At 46.5% G+C, this 23,074-nt stretch overlaps 1 protein-coding gene across 1 annotated transcript in view; it reads left to right on the forward strand.

The window, feature by feature from the left end:
- The window catches only part of LOC144495225 (EF-hand calcium-binding domain-containing protein 6), a 64,928-nt gene extending 42,400 nt beyond the window's left edge, over positions 1-22,528 (forward strand). Inside the window, exons 12-17 of the mRNA XM_078215293.1 lie at positions 9,019-9,133; positions 14,336-14,460; positions 16,044-16,287; positions 17,613-17,785; positions 20,794-20,950; positions 21,414-22,528. Coding sequence (XP_078071419.1) covers positions 9,019-9,133; positions 14,336-14,460; positions 16,044-16,287; positions 17,613-17,785; positions 20,794-20,950; positions 21,414-21,671 — 1,072 coding nt within the window. The 3' untranslated portion in view covers positions 21,672-22,528. The remainder of the gene's footprint in view (positions 1-9,018; positions 9,134-14,335; positions 14,461-16,043; positions 16,288-17,612; positions 17,786-20,793; positions 20,951-21,413) is intronic.
- Positions 22,529-23,074: the final 546 nt, after the last annotated feature.

Consider the following 23,074-nt stretch of genomic DNA (forward strand, 5'->3'; position numbering starts at 1 on the left):
ATGTTGGAAAAAATTATAAGGGATAGGATTTATAGTTATTTGGAGAGTAATGAATTGATAGGTGATAGTCAGCATGGTTTTGTGGCAGGTAGGTCGTGCCTTACTAACCTTATTGAGTTTTTTGAGAAAGTGACCAAGGAGGTGGATGGGGGCAAGGCAGTGGACGTGGTATATATGGATTTTAGTAAGGCGTTTGATAAGGTTCACCATGGTAGGCTTCTGCAGAAAATGCAGATGTATGGGATTGGGGGTGATCTAGGAAATTGGATCAGGAATTGGCTAGCGGATAGGAAACAGAGGGTGGTGGTTGATAGTAAATATTCATCATGGAGTGCGGTTACAAGTGGTGTACCTCAGGGATCTGTTTTGGGGCCACTGCTGTTTGTAATATTTATTAATGATCTGGATGAGGGTATAGTTGGGTGGATTAGCAAATTTGCTGATGACACCAAAGTCGGTGGTGTGGTAGACAGTGAGGAAGGGTGTCGTAGTTTGCAGGAAGACTTAGACAGGTTGCAAAGTTGGGCCGAGAGGTGGCGGATGGAGTTTAATGCGGAGAAGTGTGAGGTAATTCACTTTGGTAGGAATAACAGATGTGTTGAGTATAGGGCTAACGGGAGGACTTTGAATAGTGTGGAGGAGCAGAGGGATCTAGGTGTATGTGTGCATAGATCCCTGAAAGTTGGGAATCAAGTAGATAAGGTTGTTAAGAAGGCATATGGTGTCTTGGCGTTTATTGGTAGGGGGATTGAATTTAGGAGTCGTAGCGTTATGTTGCAACTGTACACAACTCTGGTGCGGCCGCACTTGGAGTACTGTGTGCAGTTCTGGTCCCCACATTACAGGAAGGATGTGGAGGCTTTGGAGAGGGTGCAGAGGAGGTTTACCAGGATGTTGCCTGGTATGGAGGGGAGATCCTATGAGGAGAGGCTGAGGGATTTGGGATTGTTTTCGCTGGAAAGGCGGCGGCTAAGAGGGGATCTTATTGAAACATATAAGATGATTAGAGGTTTAGATAGGGTGGATAGTGATAGCCTTTTTCCTCTGATGGAGAAATCCAGCACGAGGGGGCATGGCTTTAAATTGAGGGGGGGTAGTTATAGAACCGATGTCAGGGGTAGGTTCTTTACCCAGAGGGTGGTGAGGGATTGGAATGCCCTGCCAGCATCAGTTGTAAATGCGCCTAGTTTGGGGGCGTTTAAGAGATCCGTAGATAGGTTCATGGACGAAAAGAAATTGGTTTAGGTTGGAGGGTCACAGTTTTTTTTTTAACTGGTCGGTGCAACATCGTGGGCCGAAGGGCCTGTTCTGCGCTGTAATGTTCTATGTTCTATGTTCTATGTTCTAAGTCCTTCTCTTTGGTGAATAGTGACGCAAAGTACTCATTTAATACCTCGCCCATTTTCTCTGGTTCCACGCATAGATTTTCTCCCTTGTCCTTGAGTGGGCCAACTCTCTCCCTGGCTACCCTCTTGCTCTTTATATATGTGTAAAAAGCCTTGGGATTTTCCTTAATCCTGCTGGCCAATGTTTTTTGTAGTCGCAAAGCCTGTAATAATTCTGGGAAAAGACTCACTAACACCTTTTAAGGTACTTCGGTGTTTGACAGTGTCATAGAACATAGAACATTACAGCGCAGTACAGGCCCTTCGGCCCTCGATGTTGCGCCGACCAGTGGAACCAATCTAAAGCCCCTCTAATCTACACTATTCCAATATCATCCATATGTTTATCCAATAACCATTTGAATGCTCTTAATGTTGACGAGTCCACTACTGCTGCAGGCAGGGCATTCCACGCCCTTACTACTCTCTGAGTAAAGAACCTACCTCTAACATCTGTCCTATATCTATCACCCCTCAATTTAAAGCTATGTCCCCTCGTGCTAGCCATCACCATCCGAGGAAAAAGGCTCTCACTATCCACCCTATCTAATCCTCTGATCATCTTGTATGCCTCTATTAAGTCACCTCTTAACCTTCATCTCTCTAACGAAAACAACCTCAAGCCCCTCAGCCTTTCCTCATGATTTTCCCACCATACCAGGCAACATCCTGGTAAATCTCCTCTGCACCCTTTCCAACACTTCCACATCGTTCCTATAATACGGCGACCAGAACTGTACGCAATACTCCAAATGCGACCGCACCAGAGTTTTGTACAGTTGCAGCATGACCTCCTAGCTCCGAAACTCAATCCCTCTACCAATAAAAGCTAACACACCGTACGCCTTCTTAACAACCCTATCAACCTGGGTGCCAACTTTCAGGGATCTATGCACATGGACACCCAGATCCAAGACTAGTGAACAAATGTTTTAAAAAGCACAGATGCACAGAGCTCTCCCATTCAGTCCCATTTAATATTTTCGGATATGTAGCTTCCACCCATGGGGATTCATTGGTTTTGAGTCCTTGAGCTCTTCTTTGGAAGTGATGAAAGTAATATCCAATCATTAAGCTTACCTCTTTTAATGGTTAATTTGTAGCTTTTCAAATAACTCATTTCAGGAAGCAATATTTTAATCTGTTAATTATTTTAGTCAATGATCAGCATCAACTGTAACTAAATCCTTAAGGAGTGAACATTCTTATTAAATGGTCTTCGTACTATTACATATTAAATTAAACAACATAAAAATTACAATATGGAAATAGACTATTTGGTCCAACTGATAAATGTTTTCTAAAAAAAACCTTGACAGTTCCTTGCGATCCATTTCATTTTTGAGGTTATACTTTTATTTATTATAATTTTCTGGGCTTGCTGCTGCCTCCTTGTTGACACTCAGCTTCTCTTGCCCAGCCACCTGCTCTTCCCCTGAAGGATTGGCAATCCAATTAGATTCTCCTGAAGTTTCAAGGAATTAGCGATCATCTCCTAGACACTGCTAGGAGTAACCAGAGAAAACAAAATCATACGGTGGGGTGGTGGGGGGGGGGGGGGGGGGGGTGGATTGAAAATATATAATGTGGAAAACTATGCTGTTTAACTTACAGACAAGAATCATCCGGTTGGATAACAGAGAATGTTTAATCTCCAATTGGTGTTGAAAGACTGTTCTGCTGAATGGTTGACCAATGGCTTGAGTGTGTTGTGTTGTTGGAGATAGAAAGTATACAACCAGAGTTGGCAATCCTACTCCCCTCACCGCCTTCCATGCCCCTCCCCATACCTCATTCCCTGTCCTGTTTATCTCCTCCCATCCTGCCCTTTCCCTTTTCCTCCCCCTCATCCTCCTTCCCTCCTCCTTCCCTCTCTCCCTCTTTAATCCTATCTTTCACCTCTTTTCTGCTCCCTCCTATTGCTTGCCCCCTCCACTTCAACTCTATCTGTCCCTTCCTTCTACTCGGATACAATTTCTCTTTTGTTTATGGTTATGTTTGATTAAAGCAGTTCAGTTGCCTTCTCCACTCCTGCTTGGCTATAATTCTCCTCTAACTACAATGGCTTTTTCCTCTCACCTTCCTCAGGATGTGACCTCCCCTAAACTTTATCCTCATCTACTATTGTATCTTCTTCTTTGGATGTAACTTTGAACTCTGATCTAAGTTCCTCTGCTTTCCTCCTTACCCTTAATCTTTAAGCTTGCTCTCTCTTCTCTATAGGGTCTCTTGAGTTTTTTTTTTAGTGCACAGGAGGTTTAAAAGGCAGGTCCCACTATCTAGCGGGCAGCGTTGGGAGCGGGCAGCGGAGTGAGACGGAGCTGAGTGAGAACTGAGGGGCTTTGGCTCATCGGGCTTAGGCAGAAAGGGCGAGCAGGGGTGAGTTTCTTATTTTTAAAAAATTTTATTTATAAGTTACTTTTCTCCGGGTACCTTGGTAGAAATAATTTGGAACAGAGAGGAATAATCTTCATTCACTTTTTTCCCTGTGTTTAAAAGGGCAAGTATGACTGTCAGGCCAGTATGTTGTTCCCAATGTAGGATGTGGGAGGTCCTGGAGGCTCCTAGCCTCCCAGACGACCATATCTGTGCTGGGTGTGTTGAGCTGCGGTTCCTAAGGGACCATGTTAGGGAACTGGAATTGCAGCTCGAGGACCTTCGCCGGGTTAGGGATAGTGAGGAGGTCATTGACAGGAGCTATCGGCAGGTGGTCACACCGGGACCACGGGAGGAGGGTAACTGGGTAACAGTGAGGAAGGAGAAAGCTCGGGTGATGGTGAGCACCCCGGTGGATGTGCCCCTTAATAATAAGTACTCCTGTCTGAGTACTACTGGGGTGGACAGCCCACCTGGGGGAAGCAGCGGTGGCAGTGTCTCTGGAGCTGAGCCTGGCCCAGTAGTGCAAAGGGGTAAGGAAAGGAGGGTAGTGCTAATTGGGGACTCTACGGTGAGAGGGTCAGATAGGCGTTTTTGCGGACACAGACGGGACTCTCGGATGGTGGTTTGCCTCCCTGGTGCAGGGGTCCGGGATGTCTCTGGTCGAGTCCCAGAAATCCTGAAGGGGGAGGGAGAGGAGCCCAAGGTCGTGATGCATATAGGTACTGCTGACATAGGTAGGAAGAGGGAAGGGGTCATGAAAAGAGAATATAGGGAGTTGGGTAGACAGCTGAGAAAGAGGAATGCAAAGGTAGTAATCTCGGGATTGCTGCCTGTGCCGCGGGAGAGTGAGAACAGGAATCGGTGGAGAATTAATGCGTGGCTGAGGGACTGGAGCAAGGGACAAGGATTTGGGTACTTGGATCATTGGGACCTCTTTAGGGGCAGGTGTGACCTGTTTAAAAAAGACGGGTGGCACTTGAATCCCAGGGGGACCAATATCCTGGCGGGAAGGTTGGCTAAGGCTACTGGTGAGACTTTAAACTAGAAAGGTTGGGGGGAGGGAATCGAAATGAGGGGACTGAGAGCGAGGAGGTTAGCTCGCAAATAGATAAGGAATGTAGACAGGGTAAGAGGGAGGTTAGACGAGTGAGGGAGAAGGGAAGTGCTCAGGCTGAAGGTCTGAGATGTGTCTATTTTAATGCCAGGAGTGTAGTGAATAAAGTGGATGAGCTTGGAGCGTGGATTGCTGCTTCGAATTGTGATGTGGTGGCCATTACGGAGACTTGGATGTCTCAGGGACAGGACTGGGTGCTTCAGGTGCCGGGTTTTAGATGTTTCAGGAAGGACAGGGAGGGAGGCAAGAGAGGGGGGGGAGTGGCACTGTTGATCAGGGATAGTGTCACGGCTGTAGAGAAGGTGGACGCCGTGGAGGGACTGACTACGGAATCTCTGTGGGTGGAGGTTAGGAACAGGAAGGGGTCGGTAACTTTGCTGGGTGTTTTCTATAGGCCGCCCAATAGTAACAGAGATGTTGAGGAGCAGATGGGGAAACAGATCCTGGAGAGATGTAGGAATAACAGAGTTGTCGTGATGGGAGATTTTAATTTCCCAAACATAGATTGGAATATCCCTAGGGCTAGGGGTTTGGATGGAGAGGAGTTTGTTAGGTGTGTCCAGGAGAGTTTCCTGACACAGTATGTGGATAAGCCTACTAGAGGAGAGGCTGTTCTTGATCTGGTGCTGGCTAATGAACCTGGACAGGTGGAGGATCTCTCGGTGGGTGAGCATCTTGGGGATAGCGATCATAATTCTATCTCCTTCACGATAGCATTGGAAAGAGATAGGGTCAGGCAGGCTAGGAAAGTGTTTCTCTGGAGTAAAGGGAAATACAGTGTCATCAGGGAGGAAATTAGACGGGTAAATTGGAAGGAGGCATTCTTGGGGAAAAGTACCGAAGGAAAGTGGAGGATTTTCAAGGAATGTTTGTCTGGAGCTCTGCATGACAACGTTCCGATGAGACAGGGGGGTGTTGGTAGGGTACGGGAACCGTGGTGCACGAAGGTTGTGATGAACCTGGTGAATAAGAAAAGAGAGGCGTACAGAAGGTTCAGAGAGCTAGGAGGTGTTAAGGATTTAGAGGAGTATACGCGATGTAGGAAGGAGCTTAAGAAGGAAATTAGGAGAGCGAGAAGGGGTCATGAGAAGACCTTGGCGGGTAAGATTAAGGAGAATCCCAAGGCTTTCTACAAATATGTCAAGAGTAAAAGGATGAGATGTGAAGGCATAGGACCCTTAAAAGGTGAAGGGGGAAAAGTTTGTGCGGAACCGTTAGAAATGGCGGAGCTGCTTAATGAATACTTTACCTCGGTATTCACGGTGGAAAGGGATCTGGGTGGTTGTACTGCTGGATTGCGGAGGACAGAAAGGATCGAGCATGTGGACATAAAGAAAGAGGATGTGTTGGAACTATTGAATGGCATCAAGGTTGGTAAGTCGCCGGGACCGGATGGGATGTACCCCAGGTTACTGTGGGAGGCGAGGGAGGAGATTGCGGAGCCTTTGGCGATGATCTTTGCATCGTCGATGGAGACGGGAGAGGTTCCGGAGGATTGGAGGATTGCGGATGTGGTCCCTATATTCAAGAAAGGGAACAGGGACAGCCCGGGAAATTACCGACCGGTGAGTCTAACCTCAGTGGTTGGTAAGTTGATGGAGAGGATCCTGAGAGACAGGATTTATGATCATCTAGAGAAGTTTAGTATGATCAAAAGTAGTCAGCACGGCTTTGTCAGGGGCAGGTCGTGCCTTACGAGCCTGGTTGAGTTCTTTGAAAATGTGACCAAGCACATTGACGAAGGAAGAGCGGTGGATGTGGTCTATATGGACTTCAGCAAAGCGTTCGATAAGGTCCCCCATGCAAGACTTCTTGAGAAAGTGAGAGGGCATGGGATCCAAGGGGCTGTTGCCTTGTGGATCCAGAACTGGCTTGCCTGCAGAAGGCAGAGAGTGGCTGTGGAGGGGTCTTTCTCTGCATGGAGGTCAGTGACCAGTGGAGTGCCCCAGGGATCTGTTCTGGGACCCTTGCTGTTTGTCATTTTCATAAATGACCTGGATGAGGAAGTGGAGGGATGGGTTGGTAAGTTTGCTGACGACACCAAGGTAGGTGGTGTTGTGGATAGTTTGGAGGGATGTCAGAAGTTGCAGCGAGACATAGATAGAATGCAAGACTGGGCGGAGAAGTGGCAGATGGACTTCAACCCGGATAAGTGTGTAGTGATCCATTTTGGCAGATCCAATGGGATGGAGCAGCAGTATAAAATGAAGGGTACCATTCTTAGCAGTGTAGAGGATCAGAAGGACCTTGGGGTCCGGGTCCATAGGACTCTTAAATCGGCCTCGCAGGTGGAGGATGCGGTCAAGAAGGCGTATGGCGTACTAGCCTTCATTAATCGAGGGATTGAGTTTAGGAGTCGGGAGATAATGCTGCAGCTTTATAGGACCCTGGTTAGACCCCACTTGGAGTACTGCGCGCAGTTCTGGTCACCTCATTACAGGAAAGATGTTGAAGCCATTGAAAGGGTGCAGAGGAGATTTACAAGGATGTTGCCTGGATTGGGGGGCATGCCTTATGAGGATAGGTTGAGGGAGCTTGGTCTCTTCTCCCTGGAGAGACGAAGGATGAGAGGTGACCTGATAGAGGTTTACAAGATGTTGAGGGGTCTGGATAGGGTGGACTCTCAGAGGCTATTTCCAAGGGCTGAAATGGTTGCTACGAGAGGACACAGGTTTAAGGTGCTGGGGGGTAGGTACAGGGGGGATGTCAGGGGTAAGTTTTTCACTCAGAGGGTGGTGGGTGAGTGGAATCGGCTGACGTCGGTGGTGGTGGAGGCAAACTCGTTGGGGTCTTTTAAGAGACTTCTGGATGAGTACATGGGATTTAATGGGATTGAGGGCTATAGATAGGCCTAGAGGTGGGGATGTGATCGGCGCAACTTGTGGGCCGAAGGGCCTGTTTGTGCTGTGGCTTTCTATGTTCTATGTTCTCTACCTTATCTCTACTCCATTCTACTGTCCATCACTATGCTGTTATAATTTCACTCTTTAAGCTTCATGCTCTCAGAACAGCAGTCCTCCCTCAGCTCGGGTCCAGTTATCCGCATTCTTCTAACCCATTTGAACTGTGGAGTCTACTTAGTTTTAGCTCCCGGTGTCATAGCAAACCCAGTAGTGATCTATAGTCAGTCATACATCAGGTTACATTTATGAATAATGAAGTTCCCCATCCAAGTCCTTGGATACCATTGGCAGAAGACAATGGAAGGCTGTACTCTGCCTGTTTTGTTGCAGCTGAGTAATAATTCCTCAAAAAGCAGTGGTCCAGCAAGTAATTAGGAAAGCCGATATAATGTTATCGTTCATTGTGAAGGGAATTGATTACAAAAGTAGCGAGGTTATGCTTCAGTTGTACAGGGCACAGAAGAGACCACAACTGGAACGTTGTGCCCAGTACTAGTCTCTTTATCTAAGGAAATTTGTAAGTGTGTTAGAAGCAGTTCAGAGAAGGTTTACTAGACTAATAGCAAGGATGGGCAGGTTGTCTTATGAGGCAAGGTTGGACAGGTTAGGTTTCTATCCTGTGGAGATTAGAAGAGTAAGAATCATAGAATAGAATCCCTACAGTGCAGAAGGAGGCCATTCACACATCGAGTCTGCGCTGACAACAATCCCACCCAGGCCTATCCCTGTAACCCCACAGATTTATCCTGGTAGTTCCCCCTGACACTAAGGGGCAATTTAGCATGGCCAATCTTCCTAACCTGCACATCTTTGTGGTGACTTGTTTGAAACCTTTAAGATCCTCTGGGTAATGACAGGATGGATGTGGAGAGGATGTTTCCTCTTGTTGGAGAATCTAGAACTAGAGGTTACTGTTTAAAAACAAGGGGTCAGTCGTTTAAGATGGAGATGAGGAGAATTTTTTTCTCTCAGAGGGTTGTGATTCTGGAACTCTCTTCCTCAAAAGGCAGTGGAAGCAGAATGTTCGAATATTTTGAAGGCAGAATGAGGTAGATTCTTGATTTAATAAGGGGGTGAAAGGTTATCTGGAAGTTAAGCAGGAATGTGTGGGATTGAGGTTACAGTCAGATCAGCCAGGACCTTATTGAATGGTGAAGCAGGTTCGAGGGGCCGAGTGGCCTACTCCTGCTCTAATGTGTGTGTTTGTAATAATAATTAATGCATCCACTTTCGACAGGAAAGGAGTTTCTAGCCTTTTTGATGAGAAGATATCGAGGCGTAAAGGACTTCACGAGAAACAGTTCTCCAACCAGCCAGATGAAGGCAGGAGATGTGGTAGAACTCCAGAGCAGGTGCTGTTTGATATCACCTCATTTAGAAGATGAAACCAAAGAGTGAATCTTTCCAGTTGCATGCAGGCGGCTTTGGAGGATGATGGGGTGATGGGGGTGGGGGGGGGGGGGGAGGGGGGTGATGGGGGGTGATGGGGGGGGTGGGGGGGCAAGGGGGGTTGATGGGGGTGGGGTGTGGGGATGATGGGGGTGATGGTGGAGGGGGCGCATGGGGAGGGGGTAGTTTTAGTGCTGCTGGGTTGTCTACATAACACAATCTTGTCGGATGCGGAGTTATACTGGTACCGGCCACCTGCCCAGCATTTGCAGGTAGATAATTTTCATGAATTAAATGCTTACATCGTTCAATTTGGTGATTCAGCAGACCTGGGATCTTACCAATGGTGGAGGGGATTCCTGGTGAAGCCAAAGCCCAGCGGGTGACTGGAGTGGCCTCGGTAGCAGGCCAGGGGTCAAAGAAGGCCCCCTTTTAATTCCCTCCATCCCAGAGCTGGCAGCTCCGGCCACACTTCAGTTTTTAAAAAATCAGTAGCATAGTGAAAGCATCTCCACCTTGAGATGCCCTCACAGTTACCCACCACCCACAGCCGCAGCACCCCGCTGCCCTGGTGGAGCAGGCAGCCTCCCAGAGCCTGGGGTGTTGTCATTGGGAATCCTGCCTGCCACCCTGAATTGGACAGGGGTCCCAGAGGGAGCCTGTTAATTGGCTGTTCCACAGGAGCACACAGACAGATGGCCGTCAGAAATCATGGTGCTGGGACTCAGAAATGGTCACGGCAATAAGATTCTGCCCAATGTGTCCAGCTATTATTTACATATCAACCCTCATTAAGACTTCCTCATCGGTTTGAGAAGCAAATAAGATGTGAATTGAGAGTGTTTAATTAACGTTGATTTGTAATAAAGTCCCTGTTCAAACATTAGTAGATAATTTCATAGAATCTGTACAGTACAGAAGGAAGCCCATCGAGCCTGTACTGACCATAATCCCACCCAGACCATATTCCCGAAACCCCACACATTTATCCTGCTAATCCTCCTGACACTCGGGTCAATTTAGCATGGCCAATCGGGAGGAAACCGGAGCACCCAGAGGAAACCCACGCAGACACCGGGAGAAAGTGCAAACTCCACACAGACAGTGAAGCCAGAATTGAACTTGGGACCCTGGCGCTGTGAGGCAGCAGTGCTAACCACTGTGCCACCATGCCACCGTGCTGCATTCATTAGTACAGTGAATAGGACACCTAATGTCTCAAAGTTATTGTTAGGTTATTACCTGACAGTTAAGTGATAAAGGGGACATAGATAGGTTAAGTGAGTGGTTAAAGATCTGGAAAATGGAGTATACCATGGGGAAAATGTGAAATTCTCCATTTTGGCAGGAAGGATAGAAAAGGCATTCATTATCTAAATGGTGGAAGATTGCTGAGATTTGAGGTTCGGATGGATCTGGGTGCCCTTGTGCATGAATCTTAAAAGGCTAGTATGCAGGTAATTGGGGAAAGCTAATAGAATGTTATCATTTATTGTGAAGGGAATTGATTACAAAAGTAGGGGGGTTATGTTTCAGTTGCACAAGACATTGGTGAGACCACATCTGGAGTACTGTGTGTGGCATTGGTCACCTTATTTAAGGAAAGATGTAAACTCAGTTGAAGCAGTTCAGAGACAGTTTCCTGGACTAATACCAGGACTGGACGGGTTATCTCATGAGGAAAGATTGGACAGTCCAGCCTTCAGTCCACTGGAATTTTGAAAAGTAAGAGCTGACTTGATTGAAACATAGAAGATCCAGAGGGATCGTGACAGGGTGGATGTGGAGATGTTTCCTCTTGTGGGAGAATTTAGAACTCGGGGTCACTGTTAAAGAATAAGGGGTCACTCATTTAAGAAGTTTAACAACACCAGGTTAAAGTCCAACAGGTTTATTTGGTAGCAAAAGCCACACAAGCTTTCGAGGCTCTAAGCCCCTTCTTCAGGTGAGTGGGAATTCTGTTCACAAACAGAGCTTGTAAAGACACAGACTCAATTTACATGAATAATGGTTGGAATGCGAATACTTACAACTAATCCAGTCTTTAAGAAACAAAACAATGGGAGTGGAGAGAGCATCAAGACAGGCTAAAAAGATGTGTATTGTCTCCAGACAAGACAGCCAGTGAAACTCTGCAGGTCCACGCAACTGTGGGGGTTACAGATAGTGTGACATGAACCCAATATCCCGGTTGAGGCCGTCCTTGTGTGTGCGGAACTTGGCTATCAGTTTCTGCTCAGCGACTCTGCGCTGTCGTGTGTCGCGAAGGCCGCCTTGGAGAACGCTTACCCGAATATCAGAGGCCGAATGCCCGTGACCGCTGAAGTGTTCCCCAACAGGAAGAGAACAGTCTTGCCTGGTGATTGTCGAGCGGTGTTCATTCATCCGTTGTCGCAGCGTCTGCATAGTTTCCCCAATGTACCATGCCTCGGGACATCCTTTCTTGCAGCGTATCAGGTAGACAACGTTGGCCGAGTTGCAAGAGTGTGTACCATGTACCTGGTGGATGGTGTTCTCACGTGAGATGATGGCATCTGTGTCGATGATCCGGCACGTCTTGCAGAGGTTGCTGTGGCAGGGTTGTGTGGTGTCTTGGTCACTGTTCTCCTGAAGGCTGGGTAGTTTGCTGCGGACAATGGTCCGGACCTTCAGAACACCCTCCGTGCTCTCATCCCACGTACTCCCCGCGTTGGAGATCTCTACTGCCTCCCGAAGATACACAAGGCAAACACACCCGGCCGTCCCATCGTATCGGGCAATGGGACCCTGTGCGAGAACCTCTCCGGCTATGTCGAGGGCATCCTGAAACCCATTGTACAAAGAACCCCCAGCTTTTGTCGCGACACGACGGACTTCCTACAGAAACTCGGCACACATGGAGCAGTTGAACCAGGAGCGCTCCTCGTCACAATGGATGTCTCGGCACTCTACACCAGCATCCCCCACGATGATGGCATTGCTGCAACGGCCTCAGTGCTCAGCGCCAACAACTGCCAGTTTCCAGATGCAATTTTACAACTCATCTGCTTCATCCTGGACCACAATGTCTTCACCTTCAACAACCAGTTCTTCATCCAGACACACGGAACAGCCATGGGGACCAAATTCGCACCTCAATATGCCAACATCTTCATGCACAGGTTCGAAGAAGACTTCTTCACCGCACGGGACCTTCAACCGATGCTATACACTAGATACATCGATGACATTTTCTTCCTTTGGACTCATGGTGAACAATCACTGAAACAACTCTATGATGACATCAACAAGTTCCATCCCACCATCAGGCTCACCATAGACTACTCTCCGGAATCGGTTGCATTCTTGGACATGCGCATCTCCATTAAGGACGGTCACCTCAGCACCTCACTGTACCGCAAGCCCACGGATAACCTCACGATGCTCCACTTCTCCAGCTTCCACCCTAAACACGTTAAAGAAGCCATTCCCTACGGACAAGCCCTCCGTATACACAGGATCTGCTCGGATGAGGAGGATCGCAACAGACACCTCCAGACGCTGAAAGATGCCCTCATAAGAACAGGATATGGCGCTAGACTCATTGATCAACAGTTCCAACGCGCCACAGCGAAAAACCGCACCGACCTCCTCAGAAGACAAACACGGGACACAGTGGACAGAGTACCCTTCGTTGTCCAGTACTTCCCCGGAGCGGAGAAGCTATGGCATCTCCTCCGGAGCCTTCAACATGTCATTGATGAAGACGAACATCTCGCCAAGGCCATCCCCACACCCCCACTTCTTGCCTTCAAACAACCCCACAACCTCAAACAGACCATTGTCCGCAGCAAACTACCCAGCCTTCAGGAGAACAGTGACCAAGACACCACACAACCCTGCCACAGCAACCTCTGCAAGACGTGCCGGATCATCGACACAGATGCCATCATCTCACGTGAGAACACCATCCACCAGGTACACGGTACATACTCTTGCAACTCGGCCAACGTTGTCTACCTGATACGCTGCAAGAAAGGATGTCCCGAGGCATGGTACATTGGGGAAACTATGCAGACACTGCGACAACGGATGAATGAACACCGCTCGACAATCACCAGGCAAGACTGTTCTCTTCCTGTTGGGGAACACTTCAGCGGTCACGGGCATTCGGCCTCTGATATTCGGGTAAGCGTTCTCCAAGGCGGCCTTCGCGACACACGACAGCGCAGAGTCGCTGAGCAGAAACTGATAGCCAAGTTCCGCACACACAAGGACGGCCTCAACCGGGATATTGGGTTCATGTCACACTATCTGTAACCCCCACAGTTGCGTGGACCTGCAGAGTTTCACTGGCTGTCTTGTCTGGAGACAATACACATCTTTTTAGCCTGTCTTGATGCTCTCTCCACTCCCATTGTTTTGTTTCTTAAAGACTGGATTAGTTGTAAGTATTCGCATTCCAACCATTATTCATGTAAATTGAGTCTGTGTCTTTACAAGCTCTGTTTGTGAACAGAATTCCCACTCACCTGAAGAAGGGGCTTAGAGCCTCGAAAGCTTGTGTGGCTTTTGCTACCAAATAAACCTGTTGGACTTTAACCTGGTGTTGTTAAACTTCTTACTGTGTTTACCCCAGTCCAACGCCGGCATCTCCACATCATCACTCATTTAAGCCAGAGGAGGGAATTTGTTTTCTCTCAGGAGGCTGTGAGTTTTTGGAACTCTCTTCCTTAAAAGGCAGCGGAAGTAGAGGCCGGAATGTTACCGGCACGCCCGCCTCGGAATTGGGGCGGGTGAGGCTCGCAGAACAGAATTCTCTGTTGGCCCGGGCAGGATTTTACGAGCCTCGCCTGAGTGAATATTTGTAAGACAGAGCTAGACAGATTCTTGATTCACATGGGGATGAAATGTTATTGGCAGTAGACAAGAACGTGGAGTTGATGTTACAATCAGATCAACCATGATTTTATTGAATGGCAGAGCAGGCTCGAGAGGCCTACTCCTGCTCCTGAATGCTGACAGGTTCAAAATGTGCCTTGCATTTGATAATAAAACCTCAACTATGAAGATAAAACCTTACCTGTATCCCTTTACTGTTACTGATGCAATACTAGCCTGGTGTGTACTCAGGAACATTCTCCAGGCGGATATTTTACACAAAACCCGATAGCTTACCTCTCTGATCTTTTCCCCCCCACGCACAGCTCTTCCAGATTATTAAAACCCTGTTATACAACCAGTATCAAGATGTTGAGAAAGAATTTGAAGAGCTGGATGAAATCAATTCGAGGCGGCTGAACCACGAGACTATGTACCGACTTCTGAAACGGTAACTTGATGGTGCAATGAAAACAGGAAATGCTGGTCAAACTCAGCAGGCCTGGCAGCATCTGTGGACAGAGAGGCAGAGTTAATGGGTGGAATTTTACTGGCTCGTACGATCCTGACCGTGGCCAACGGAGAATGCCGTTCTCCGAGCCGAGCCTGGCCCCGGAATCGGGACGGGCGTGCCAGTAAACTTCCGGCCCATGTTTCAAGTCCCTGTGACTCTTGAGTTCTGAAGAAGTCATAGGAACTCGAAACGTTAACTCTGGCCACGATTCTCCCATCTCGCTGCACAGCGGGCTGGGGAAATCACATGTCGGCCCATTTTCGGGATTCCCGCAAGTGTCGCGCCGCGCTTGCGTCTCCCAGGCCTGGATTTCTGGTGGCGTCTGCGCGCTGCCAGAAATCGGCTGGGAGGCAGGGCTAGTATTTTACATACTATTTAAATGTTATTAGCTGGCCCAGGACTGAATTCTCCCGGCCCGCTAACATCTCCCACCCTGCCAGAGTGTTTCACTCCAGCGGGGTTTAGAGTGGCTCCCCACTTTTGGGGAGCTAGCAGCCTGATCCTGCTGGGGTGAAGGGGGGGCAATCGGGTCCCGCCAGGAGATCAGGCGGTGGGGGGCTGCCCCCTGGAAATGGACACCCAGACAGTGCCAGCCTGTGCCCCCTGGCACTGGCAAAGGGGCAAAGTGTCCATGCTCAGGGGGCACCTTTGCACTATCCACTGGGCCTGGGGCAGTGCCAAGTGGTGGGACCTATTGGGGGCGGGGGCTAGGGCACGATCATGGGGGTGGGGGGCCCACTGCCACTCTGCATTGGGATCGATGAGGGCTGGAGTCAGGCCAGCGATTGGGGGTGACTGCACGGAGGGGGTCTGCTTGGGGGGGGGGAGGATCTGCCTGCGGTGGGGTGGGAGGATAGTTACTGCTGGGGGGGCGGTGGAGATCAAGGTGGGATGGGGTTGGGGTTGAAGCTGGCCCAGGAATATTCGGGGGGGCTGTGATTGATGTGGGGGGGTTGGGGGTCCAGTGCAGGGGTCCCGGGTGATCGAGGTGGCCAGCAAACCAAAGGCTGACACTTTGGCGCCAAGTCTGCTGATTTCAGCCTCTCCAACGTGAATAAACCCCACCCCTGAAATCTAATGACATTCACACTGGTGGCCTTTGCATTGCACAGAGTGTGGGAGATTCTAGTGTGAACGCCCACTGAAAGAAACTGTATGAATTTCTCCAGTTTTCCCACGAGTTCGACACTTCGAATTTTCTTGGGAGAATCGCCACCTCTTTCTCTCTCCACAGATGCTGCCAGACCTACTGAGTTTATCCGGTACTTTCTGTTTTTATTTCAAATTTCCAACATCCGCAGTATTTTGCTTTTACTTAATGGTGCACCTGAGGAGGGAATAGAGCTGGCGAGAAGGAGGTATTAATCCCTCCAATGATAATTGGGTGACATTCAAAAGCCATGCAGAGTATTTTAGAACTCTCTTCTGATCACTTGGCTCCATTCTATATAATGCGACTACTTTTACTCTGAAGGGGGTCAAGCTGACTGACTCTCGTTTCTTCTCCTCTGCCCTACCAGGTTTGACATTTGCCCTGAAGTAACGCACGGTGAGATTCGCAGGCTTTGGCAAACGCTGATCACCAACCAGGATAAGACGTTGGATTTCCTGGAGTTTGTCAGACATTTTGGCCACTCCCCGAAATCCGCCTGTTTCCCCAATGCCAAAATCAGCCCACCGAAGAAGGGAGACTGTGACTTCCGAATGCGTTCGAAAAACCTCAACTGTGCGTCTGACATCCTGGTGGACAGCGTTCGAGCCAAGGTGAGGATCTCAGCCTTCAAGAACAAAGAAAATTACAGCACAGGAACAAAGCCCTTCGGCCCTCCAAGCCTGCACCGACCATGCTGCCCGACTGAACCAAAACCCCCTACCCTTCCGGGGACCATATCCCTCTATTCCATCCGATTCATGTATTTGTCCAGACACCTCTTAAAAGTCACCATAGTATCTGCTTCCACTACTTTCCCCGGCAGCAAGTTCCAGGCACCCACCACCCTCTGTGAAAAAAAGCTTGCCTCGTACATCTCCTTTAAATCTTGCCCCTCGCACCTTAAACCTGTGCCCCCTAGTAATTGACTCTTCCACCCTGGGAAAAAGCTTCTGACTATCCACTCTGTCCATGTCCTTCATAATCTTATAGACTTCTATCAGGTCGCCCCTCAACTTCCCTCTTTCCATTGAGAACAAACCAAGTTTCTCCAACCTCTCCTCATAGTTAATGCCCTCCATACCAGGCAACATCCTGGTTAATCTTTTCTGTACCCTCTCCAAAGCCTCCACATCTTTCTGGTAATGTGGCGACCAGAATTAAACACTATATTCCAAGTGTGACCTAACTAAGGTTCTATAAAGCTGCAACATGACTTGCCAATTTTTAAACTCAGTGCCTCGGCAAGCATGCCATATGCCTTCGTGACTACCTTCTCCACCTGCGTTGCCACTTTCAGTGACCTGTGTACCTGTACACCCATATCTCTCTGCCTATCAATGCTCTTAAGGGTTCTGCTATTTCCCATCTGTATTAGACCTTCGAAAATGCATTCAGTTCAACTGCATGCTCATCCCTTTTTAATATCCAGATAAATAGGGTGTTAATAAAGCCCTTGTGCAACTTCTAACTTTATTAAGTTTGGATGTGGCCCATAATGGAAATAAACTATAAATGTCATATGAAAGCAGAATGCATCAAGGAATTTTAATGCTGATGTTGCTAATGATGTTAAAACTGGTTGAAAATGACGAGAGTAGGGGAATTGGTGGTAATGCTGCACGTTGTACCACTAAACATGACGGTTATGTTGCAGCCTTGTAATTTGAACTGTATTATGTTAAAATATGGCATTGAGATTGAGGATCAGCCAGGATCATATTGAATCACAGAGCAGGCTCAAAGGGCCAAATGGCCGACTCCTGCTCCTAATTTCTATGTTTCAATGTAACTGATGAATTGTGCTTTTGCATGCCGCTTACAGTTTGTTTTTTGTTAACCAAGTTTAAATTTGCATTGCGTTTTATAAATACCCTCTGTATAATTCAATGTTGTTAAGCCAAGTTGACATTGCTGATTTAACTTCTGCAACTTGCAGGTGGACTACTTGTGGGATGACCTTAGAAAAGAATTTCAGGAGCTTGACCCTTACTGCACTGGCTTCGTGAGCAAAGAAGAGTTTAAAGATATCCTAACTGAGCTGTGTATGAATCTGAATGAGTACGAGTGCGAGGTGCTGGCAAAGAAGTTCGAAGTCAATGGGGATGGTCGGTAAGTTCAGCTGTGTTCGCCCTCTGAATTAGGACTCAGCTCAGAGAGAGGGGAAACATTAAAATACCCTTTAGCATGTGTTGGAGCTGAGACACTCAGGTCTTAGAATGGTTTGTTAATTGTCCAGGAAATTAAATGTAACTTTGAAAAAGCTGGCAAGGTTGGCTTTAGGGCAGCACGGTGGCACAGTGGTTAGCACTGCTGCCCCACAGCGCCAGGGAACCGGATTTGATTCCCGGCTTGGGTCACTGTTTGTGCGGAATCTGCACGTTCACCTCATGTCTCCATGGGTTTCCTCTGGGTGCTCCGGTTTCCTCCAGTCCAAAAGACATGCTGGTTAGGTGCATTGGCCATGCTAAATTCACCCTCAGTGTAACCAAACAGGCGCTGGCGACTAAGGGATTTTCACAATAACTTCATTGCAGTGTTAATGTAAGCCTACTTGTGACACTAATAAATAAATTTAAGCTTAAACTTAGAGAGTGGAAGCAGGGGACACTGCAGACTGACAGCCTGTTTTCAAGAGTGGAAATGGAGCAAACAAACCAATAAGTCCAAAATAATAGAACTGCGCAGAATTTACAGCAGAGAAACAGGTCGCTGGGCCCAATGTGTTTACGCTCCACACAAACTTTCTCCCCCTCTCTTTACTTCACCTGTCCCTCTCCACATATTCCTCTCTCCCTCATGTACTAATAGCCTCCCCTTTAATGTATCTGTGCTATCCGCTTCAATCACTCCTGTGTGGTAGCAAGTAGCACACTGTAGAGCTATAGCATGCAAAAATGCAGCTACAGGACTTAACAGTTACAGGAGTACGTCTCAGAATGAAATGTGTACGTTCTAAAACATTCACAAACCTATCTTGTTACAGATTTTGATTGTCCAATTGTGTACACACCTTTCAGCCTTCTCATCATATTTCTCAACTTATTCCTCACCAGAACTGCATCCAGTTGTTACTTGGCCATATTTTCATATAATCCACTTCAATCCTGGAAACCTATCAAACTGCTCTGCTGCCCTTTGGTCGAAAAAGTTTGAACTGATTTGCCTTTTTAGCCCTAGTTATCTAATGTTTATATTCACTTTTAAGTATATAACGACACTGCAAAGTTTTAGGTTGTATGACTAGCTGCCAGAGGAGGTGATGGAAGCAGCACATTGGCAACATTTAAGAAGCATCTGGAAGGGTACATGAATAGGGAGAAAATAGAGGGATATGGACTGAGTAAGGACAAAAGGTTTTTTTAAATTTAGTTATGGCATCATAGTTGGCACAGACTTGGAGATCTGAAGGGCCTGTTCCTGTGCTGTACTTTTCTTTGTCCTTTGTATTATCTTATTGCTTCTTTAATCTTTCCCATAATTGGCATTTTACTAAATTTGATATTATTTTAAAGTTGAATAGGAAAATCTCCAGTCACAAATAAACAAAGAATGGATAACACTCAAGTTCACGCAGCTCACAGTTCAACTTTGAGAAACCTTTGGTGATTGAGCCAAGTATTGGGATGCATTGGAATACATGTTATTTGATGAAAAACCTCATGTAGTGAAGAAAGAAATGGAGCCATTGTGGCACTGTAGGGAATGATACAGAAATAATCATTTAGTGGGAGATCTTATTACAAAGGTTACCAGGATGGGATAACATTTAAAAGGTTGCGCCTGATTAAAAGGATGACAGTGAGACTTGACCTGCTGAAGTTTGCCTTTATATTTCAGTCAGGAAACGGCAAAGGAAGCAAGGATGTATACTCATGTAGTACCCTTCATATTCTCATCAAGTCCCAAGTGCTTCACAAGCACTTCAGTAAACAATTGTACTTTTTATAATGTCCCAAACTGCTTTATGGCTAATCAATTATGTTTGAAGTCTTTTATGAAGACAAGTTTATATCAGCAAACACAGTAAGTTTAACCCAACAGCTGTGGTGACATTCATAAATGGTTCTTGTGTCCATTCTTTTTAAATCTCTTAATTGGGATGAGTACTAATGTGAACTGTATCTGACTGGCTTAATGGCACTATGACACTAAAACTGCCACGTGAGACAAGTAACTACTCAGTGAGACAGGTGGATACAAGTTATACTATTGACTGCGCTTAGTTTGGAAAAGAATTACTCAATGCATCTGCTCAAATGCTGTTGCTGTGCTCAACTGTAGATTCATGCCAACTCAATTTTCAATTTAACAAAGAGCGACCATCAACTTCTTGTTAATGTTGAAGAAGAAACTAGAATTCTAAAGTGCAAAGGACCACTCGAGACCTTTCTAAACTTGACTTTGCACCTGATGTTGTAGTTACCTTACTAATTTCTGAATGACTGTTCCTCAGAGAGGATTGGACAGTGTAACAGAGTACTGGACTCGCAGTCACAATGAATTCAATGCATCTGGTCTGTTGTGGGCTAATATAAAGTAGTCTTGTTACAGATTGATTCACTAATGTCCTTCAGTTAAGGAACCTGTTGCTCTTGCCTTGTTTGGTCTATATGTGACTCCAGTCCTATATGTGACTCCAGACCTCAGTACTGTAGATTCAGCTGCACCAATAATAAAGTAGCGAATAGCGATGAAGAACAGTGCTCTATAAATCCAGTCACACTTTGGTTTTTACTTTTTTTAAATTCATTCATGGGACATGGGCATCGCTGGCTGGCCAGCATTTATTGCCCATTCCTAGTTGCCCTTGAGAAGGTGGTGGTGAGCTGCCTTCTTGAATCACTGCAGTCCATGTGCTGCGGGTTGACCCACAGTGCCGTTAAGGAGGGAATTCCAGGATTTTGACCCAGCGACTGCTGTCAGGATGGTGAGTGGCTTGGAGGGGAACTTGGGTGGTGTTCCCATGTATCTGCTGCCCTTGTCCTTCTACTTGCAACATTTTGAAATCGAGTAAAGGAGAACAGTTTTTTTTTTGGAGTTTTAAAATGTGAAATTAACTTTGCTGTAAATGTGGAATGCCTCTGAACTTGCATTTCTCCTCTTAACTTGGCCACCAGGGTTTCCTACCTAGACTTCTTGAAACCATTTGCAATGCGTAGGCAACAATGGCGAGAGGGAAGCAACATGGTGGCAGTGCTGCATCATCCAAACACTAATTTTACTGAAAGCCAGAGCACAGGGCTGGACACCGTCACAACAAGGCTCCGGCGAAAGGTATTCTACACAAGCCGAGGTCGGTTGTCATCTTAAGATTCTCATTCTTGTTTTCAAGTCCCCATGGCCTTACCCCTCCTGATCCCTTCCATCTCCTCCAGTCTGACAACTCTCCGCGATATCAGGGCCCATCTAATCCTGGTCTCCTGAGCATCCCCAGTTACCCCTACATTGACAACTGTTCCTTCAGCTATCAGGCCCTAAACACTCAAATCCTTTCCCTAAACCATTATGACTCTTCCTGTCTTTTCTCCTTTAAGATTCTCTTTAACACCTTCCTTTTTATTTGTTTAAGGGATGTGAGCATTGCTGGCTAGGTCAGCATTTATTGCCCATCCCTAATTGCCCTTGAGATTTGGAACCAAGGATGTGGTCGCATTGGGTTAGAAATGACAAATATAGCACCATAGACATTAAAGATGTGAACTAAACTTAAGCTCTTATCTTCCCTTATGCCCCATAGCTCCAAGGAGAGTGGAAATCCTTACGCAGAGCCTTTAAGAAGTTAGACAACAGCAGCAGTGGTTACCTGTCTCTGCCAGAGTTTCGTGCTGTCCTCAAGCTCTGCGATCTGCTCCTGAATGAAGATGAAGTCTACCATATCATGTCGAAATTTGACGAAAACATGGAAGGAAAGATCAACTATAGAAAGTTCCTGGAAGAGACCTACAAAAAGGAGAGAAGCCGTATGGAAAACAAAACCTCTGTCAGCAAAGAGTAAACGTAGATACTTCAGCTGAGAGATGGCAGGAAGGATAAATTCGGCCCATACTGCAGTGAATGCACACACCACTGCAGAGTGGCTTCTGTCTCTGGTGCTGTCCCTGTCAGACTGCAGTATCACTGTTTCCCCTTCACAGCTGTTCAACCCTTAAAATGATAAATAGCTCAACCTTTCAGAAGTTGCCCAAGTCTCTCTGTTTTTCAATCATAACTTTAACCTAATTCGGATTATCTTGCTTTGGGGCAAGATGTTGATCTGGGAAAATTAAAGCTCAGGTCACTAGCCTCAGTGACTTAAGATGATAAAAGGAAAGAAAGAAATTGCAGTTATACAGCAAGTTTCATGACCTCAAGATCTCTCACAGCTCTTCACAGATAATGAAGTACTTCAGATGTTTAGTCATTGTGATAATATAGGAATAACCCAGTGGATCTGCACCAAGCAAGATCCACTAAATGCCTGTGACCAGGTAACCTGTTTTAAAGACATTTGTTGAGATCTCCTTGAGTCACAAGTGCCATTTTCACAAAACATTGCTTCCATTTTTCCCAAATGAAGAAAGTTAATTTACATCATAGCTTTAATCTTTAGAGCGTAGTGTAAGTGTTTATGATGAGAGAATGGGTTTCCAAAACTAGGATAGTTTGCATTTTAATATTGAATGGAGAGCTAGAACTACACAGAGGATAAATCCATCCCCTGCTCCAAACTGATGGATCACGTGTACCAATCATTTATATGACTCACAAAAGTCTGGACAGCCATTGATATACATTGTCACGGCGATTCCTTTTCAGTATCTTTGCTAGTTGGGTATACAATGTGTTAGATTTTAAATAAACATTTATATACTTTTCTGTGTTTTCTTCTATAACAACACTAAACCCAAGTTCTGTTCAGCAAAGTATTCTCAGTAACAGTAACCCCATGTTATGTTCATTACAGAATGCTGAAGTCACCCACGGAAATGAACACATGGTACATTTAGGTTGCGAGAAAATACTTTAGTCAACATAGTCCTCAAATGGTAATGCACAGGTTTGAAATCCCCACTGACCAAGGGAATTATACTCAATCTCTTTGCAATGCTTTCTGGCCGTTGATGTTTTTTATTTCTTCCCTCCGTCTATCCCAGCTATTTGCCCCTTTGAAGCTATTCTGCCATTCAATAAGATCAGGCCTGATCTCCTGCCTCAACTTCTTCTTCCTGCACGATGCCCATGTTCCTTCATTCTCTTAGTATGCAAAAGTCTTATTTATCTCTGTTTTGAACATAGCCAATGACTGAGAATCCACAGCTCTCTGGGGTAAAGAATTTCAATGACACACGACTCTATGTGTGAAAAACTTCTTCCCATCTCAGCCCTAAATAGTTAACCATTTATTCTGAGCCTCTGACT

Source organism: Mustelus asterias, chromosome 6 (genome assembly GCF_964213995.1).
Source record: "Mustelus asterias chromosome 6, sMusAst1.hap1.1, whole genome shotgun sequence".
NCBI classification, from domain to species: domain Eukaryota; kingdom Metazoa; phylum Chordata; class Chondrichthyes; order Carcharhiniformes; family Triakidae; genus Mustelus; species Mustelus asterias.